The following is a 4,948-nucleotide window of genomic DNA, read 5'->3' on the forward strand; positions in this document are numbered from 1 at the left end:
GCGTGTCAGTTACTGTGTCTGTCAGCGTGTCTGTCAGCATGTCAGTTACTGTGTCTGTCAGCGTGTCTGTCAGCATGTCAGTTACTGTGTCTGTCAGCGTGTCAGTTACTGTGTCTGTCAGCGTCTGTCAGCGTGTCAACATGTCAGTTACTGTGTCTGTCAGCGTCTGTCAGCGTGTCAACATGTCAGTTACTGTGTCTGTCAGCGTCTGTCAGCGTGTCAACATGTCAGTTACTGTGTCTGTCAGCGTGTCAACATGTCAGTTACTGTGTCTGTCAGCGTCTGTCAGCGTGTCAACATGTCAGTTACTGTGTCTGTCAGCGTGTCTGTCAGCGTGTCAGTTACTGTGTCTGTCAGCGTGTCTGTCAGCGTGTCAGTTACTGTGTCTGTCAGCGTGTCTGTCAGCGTGTCAGTTACTGTGTCTGTCAGCGTGTCTGTCAGCATGTCAGTTACTGTGTCTGTCAGCGTGTCTGTCAGCATGTCAGTTACTGTGTCTGTCAGCATGTCAGTGTGTCACGTGACTCACAGGGCAAGCGTCATATCCTCCTGCATCCTCTGCAGAGAGTCGAGCAGCGCTGGTGCAGCACGCCGCCGGTGTTCGTCCTGCTGCGTTTGAGCGCCGCACACCGCCAACACGTACTGGTTGTGGAGATTGTGGAGCTTTGCCGTTGCTTTGTCATAACGCTCCCGGGCACGCTCTGCCTCCCGGCCTGTGATTGGACGAGAGGGAGGGGTCAGGGATTCCCAAACTTTCAGAGTGTTAAGATAATAACGTTAGAAGAGGAACCTTTAGCCAGAGCCTCGCGGTACTTCTCCTTGGCGTTGTTAGCGTCACGGCTCAGCTGGCGGTACGTCGCCTTCAGCTTGTCCAGGTCACTCCTGGTTACCTGCCAACGACACAACAACAGGGTTACTGACGGATGCCGGCCAAGCCCCCTGTGTGTGGTCCCATATTTCCCAGCAGACCTTGTGGTTATGGCTCTCCAGCTGCTGATGAAGACTCTGGTAGCTCTTCTTCACTTGCTGCTTGTCCCGGATCAGCGTAGCCAGGCGGTGCAGAGGACCAGAGTTCAGATCATCAGCGTGACTCCTCATGACCCGACCCAGGGCCTCGGTCTGACGGATCACCTGAGACCAGGACTGAGACACAGAGACACACTGGGACCAGGACTGAGACACAGAGACACACTGGGACCAGGACTGACACTGGGGCCAGGACTGACACTGAGACACTCACCTTGCTGACCGTGCTGACGTAATCAGCAGCTTCCTGTTTCTCCATCTGCTGAGTCATGCTGAGCAGCAGGGCGGCGTATTCTTTATCGCTCTTCACTCGCAGCGTCATGAAGCGCTTCACCGTCTCCAGCAGCTAGAGGGAGACAGACACGCCGGGGACGTTATCACAGCGGCCCGCCACAGTCTATTTTGTTCCGCCATAGTTTCAAAATGAACCGAATATATTTTAACATAAAAGACTTCTAACATTGTGTTTTGCGCCGCTGCTGTAAACTCTCGCGCTCACACACTGACGCGCCCGACTCGAGACAACCACTTTTCTTCTGAGGTAATTATGGTAACGGTAACTAAGGGTTTGATCGGGGTTGAGTGTTTCCACTGAGAACGCGATCAAGCTAGCCGCTACATTTGGAGTGCACATGTATTACAGCCTTTATGGTAAATGCAGGAGCAGCATAAGCAGACTTGTGACAAGTGATATAGTACGAGAGCCTGTTAAGTCTTAATTTTACGTAATACGAGTACAACATAAAACAATTTATCAAATTGGGTCGTACTTTGAAAATTAAAAAAAAATTATTAAATAAATTATTCTTTGATTTAGGGTTGCTGGAAAAACAGTTGACATTTTTACTGTTTCGTCACCTTTTATGTCTGTACAGTGCGTTTATGATCAAATTGTTTACCACGCCATATAAGTGTTAGAAAGAGAGCAAAGTTCATACCTAGCGATGTCCACCCACCATCCTGGGAAGCACTGCTCGTACTGGAGCTGATGTTTGGAGACTAATCATGACTTTTACATCTGGACACGTTCATCGTTCTACTTTTATCATTCAGTGCGCTGATGATCAGAGGTGGTCAGCTGATCCCAGGTCAGCTGTTGCTCCGTAACCCTGCGGTCACATGACAGCTGACAAACATTTAGAGCAGATTACTCGGACGACGTTTCAGCCACAGGTGACCTTCCTCAGGTAAAAGAGAACACACCTGTATTTAACACATCACAGCATCATCTACTACATCTTAACTGAATGTATTACTGTAGTATTACTGCAGTATTACTGTAGTATTCTGTGATCCCAGTTGATGGATGGGAATACTGTCCTGGAGATGTGACAGGTTACCTACTCAGGACTCACTAATAAATCCAGGTGTGTTCTTTACCTGAGGAGCCCCATCAGGGATCCTCATCAGATAAAGACTAAATACTTTGTTCTCGTACTTATTTTCAGGAGGCCCTGAATGCAGCGTCAGAGAGCCTTCATGTTTTTGGCCAAACAAATGTTAGTTATGAAACTGACAGAGACCCCAGGGCCCTGAGGACTGACTGAATCCACGGAGACCCCGGGGCCCTGACTGTCATGAAGACAACAGATTAAGTTTGTGTGTGGTGCGTTCAGGGCCACAGATCTGTTGTACCTTTAACTCCCAGTCCTGCAGCTTCAGTAATCCCTCGTGGGAATTCCTCAGGTCCCGACCAAACCCCATTCTGGATCGTTCTCTCTCTCTCTAACAGCGGGGGCGAGCGAGGGGTCAGTGCATGGTCCTGTGTGGAGAGAGACTTTATTAACACGGCGTACTTCACGAAAACACAGCATCACAACTATAAAACATGTTACTATATAAAGTACCTGATGGTACGTAACGCAGCTGGCTGTGTTATGCATGGACTACTTCATACTGAATTAAAGGTTCAGGATACCAAAAACCTTCTAAACATGTCCCAAAACTTTCAAAGACCTTAGAAAGTGTCAAAACATCCAAAAACTTCTTCCCAGAACACTTAAAAACTTTCCAAACCACATTCTAACTGATTTACAAACCACACTGAGATTATTTAAAAACTTTAAATGTCTGAAACACAAACATTTGGCTCAACACATTTCAAGCTTCCTCCTAAAACACTCAAAAACGTCCTTGAACCCTGCACCACAGGTTTAACTCGCTCTTCCCTCACTGTTGTTCGGGTCCCTGAACGCCCCAGGACCCTTTAAGTCCCGTCAGAACTGGGAGCTATGCTAACGCTAGCCGCTCCTTCCCATTAAACCTAATGGGAAACTGGAGCTAGCAGGCTAATGGCGGCGGTTAAACGGAGTTGGAGGCAGCGCTGGAAACTAACAACCGCACTAACGGACACAAATCAACTTTTCTCCTCCTGAACGGACGTTTCTGCTGCTTCCTGCCGGGAAATGAGGAGCAGATGAAGACTGCAGACGGAGGAGGAGGAGGAATGGGAGAGTCGGGAGGAGGTTCGGTGTTTTTCGACTTCTCTTCGGCCGTTTCCAGCCGGATCAACGCACCGGGAAGCGGCTGTTTTCGGCGGCAGGCTCGCTGTCCGGTCACCGCGGTCCTCTGCTGTCCTCCGCCGGGCTCATGTCCTCCTCTGCTCCGTGTTTTTCTCCTCAGATTCCCCGGCTACTCCTCCTGTCGTCCGGCTACGGAGCTCAGCGGCTAACGGCTAACAGGGAGGGGCTTCCGCGGGAAACGGAAGGGGGAAAAGGGACGGGGGGGGGGGCTTTATTGTGCCCTTAATAAACAACAACAGCTTCACATTTACACTGGGAGATGCAGAACAACAACAGGAGGGACAGTCATGGAGGAGTCCAGCAGGGATTAAATCACAGCCATGTTCTCCGGCAGACACACACCTGGAGCAGCCGTGTGGCCCCTGCTGGGGCCCGTGTGTCTGTAATAACTGTCCTTCAGATCAGCTTAAAGATGAAGGTGAAAATCATTACAGGCGAGTCTGTTACTACATTTCCCATGATTCACCTCTTTTTAAAAAAATCAAGAAAGTCCCTAGTTTTATGTATCGTGGATGGTTGTAAGACTTTTTAAAGAAGCGTTTCAGCCCACCCTGTCAGACCGGGTTGAGCTAGCTGTGTTAGCATAGTGGTCTGAAATCAAAGGAAAAAATGCATCACATGTTGCCTTAGAAACTACATTTCAGTCTATTATAAGTCAAACAATTCTACCTGCAACAGTATAGATACTAAACAAAAAATAGTCTTGGTCAAAAACTTTACTTTCTTAACTCAAAATAGTTTTTTCTCTCTATATTCTGAATGCACCTGTTTCCAGACTTGATAACCACCAGGCCTGATCAGGGAGGAAGCAGGTAAATACTGATCACATGACTCCTATCTTATCTCTATTTGGTGGAATTGGTGTTGTTACAACTCTCCCCATGTTACAACCATACCCGGTCTCCCCTGTATATTTATATTTATATGTATATACACACTTTTACTGAGCAGATTTAAGTCATGTGTCACCTGCATGTTGGTAACAACGCCTGTGAATTTCAGCCAATAGGAACAGAGTGTGGGCGGGTCTTATTGTCTCCATCATCAGCAGAAGAAGAGGAGTTTCTGTTGAACCGGTTTCTGACAAGATACTAGAGGAGTCCAGATTATGCCAGGTGTCGGGGAACAGGTGGGTCTGGGGGCGGGGGGCGGGGGGCGGGGGGGGTTGGCTGAAGAGGACAAAGCACAACCACCTGTGCACTCTCTGTTTGGGGGAGTGGCTTAGGAGGGAGGCCTGAAGGGGGGGTTATATTTTCCACCTGGTTGGATGGATAAATCTCAGTCTCTTCCTGGTTACCTGCCGCAGCTGTGACACTGTGTCAGTGTTCATGTGTTCATGTTTCAGCAACATGTTCTTTAAACTCTGTTGCTAACGGGGGGCAGACAGAAACAACAGAGGGGTG

General features: G+C 48.6%; 1 protein-coding gene across 1 annotated transcript in view; it reads right to left on the bottom strand.

Moving 5' to 3' along the window:
* The window catches only part of fer (fer (fps/fes related) tyrosine kinase), a 7,124-nt gene extending 3,366 nt beyond the window's left edge, over positions 1-3,758 (bottom strand). Inside the window, exons 1-6 of the mRNA XM_046043438.1 lie at positions 3,540-3,758; positions 2,659-2,785; positions 1,238-1,369; positions 967-1,140; positions 788-887; positions 532-710 (exon numbers count right to left, since the gene is read on the bottom strand). Of these exons, the coding sequence (XP_045899394.1) occupies positions 532-710; positions 788-887; positions 967-1,140; positions 1,238-1,369; positions 2,659-2,727 (654 nt within the window). The 5' untranslated portion in view covers positions 2,728-2,785; positions 3,540-3,758. The remainder of the gene's footprint in view (positions 1-531; positions 711-787; positions 888-966; positions 1,141-1,237; positions 1,370-2,658; positions 2,786-3,539) is intronic.
* Between the last annotated feature and the right edge of the window lie 1,190 nt (positions 3,759-4,948).

This window comes from Micropterus dolomieu, unplaced genomic scaffold (assembly GCF_021292245.1).
Source record: "Micropterus dolomieu isolate WLL.071019.BEF.003 ecotype Adirondacks unplaced genomic scaffold, ASM2129224v1 scaffold_327, whole genome shotgun sequence".
NCBI lineage: Eukaryota > Metazoa > Chordata > Actinopteri > Centrarchiformes > Centrarchidae > Micropterus > Micropterus dolomieu.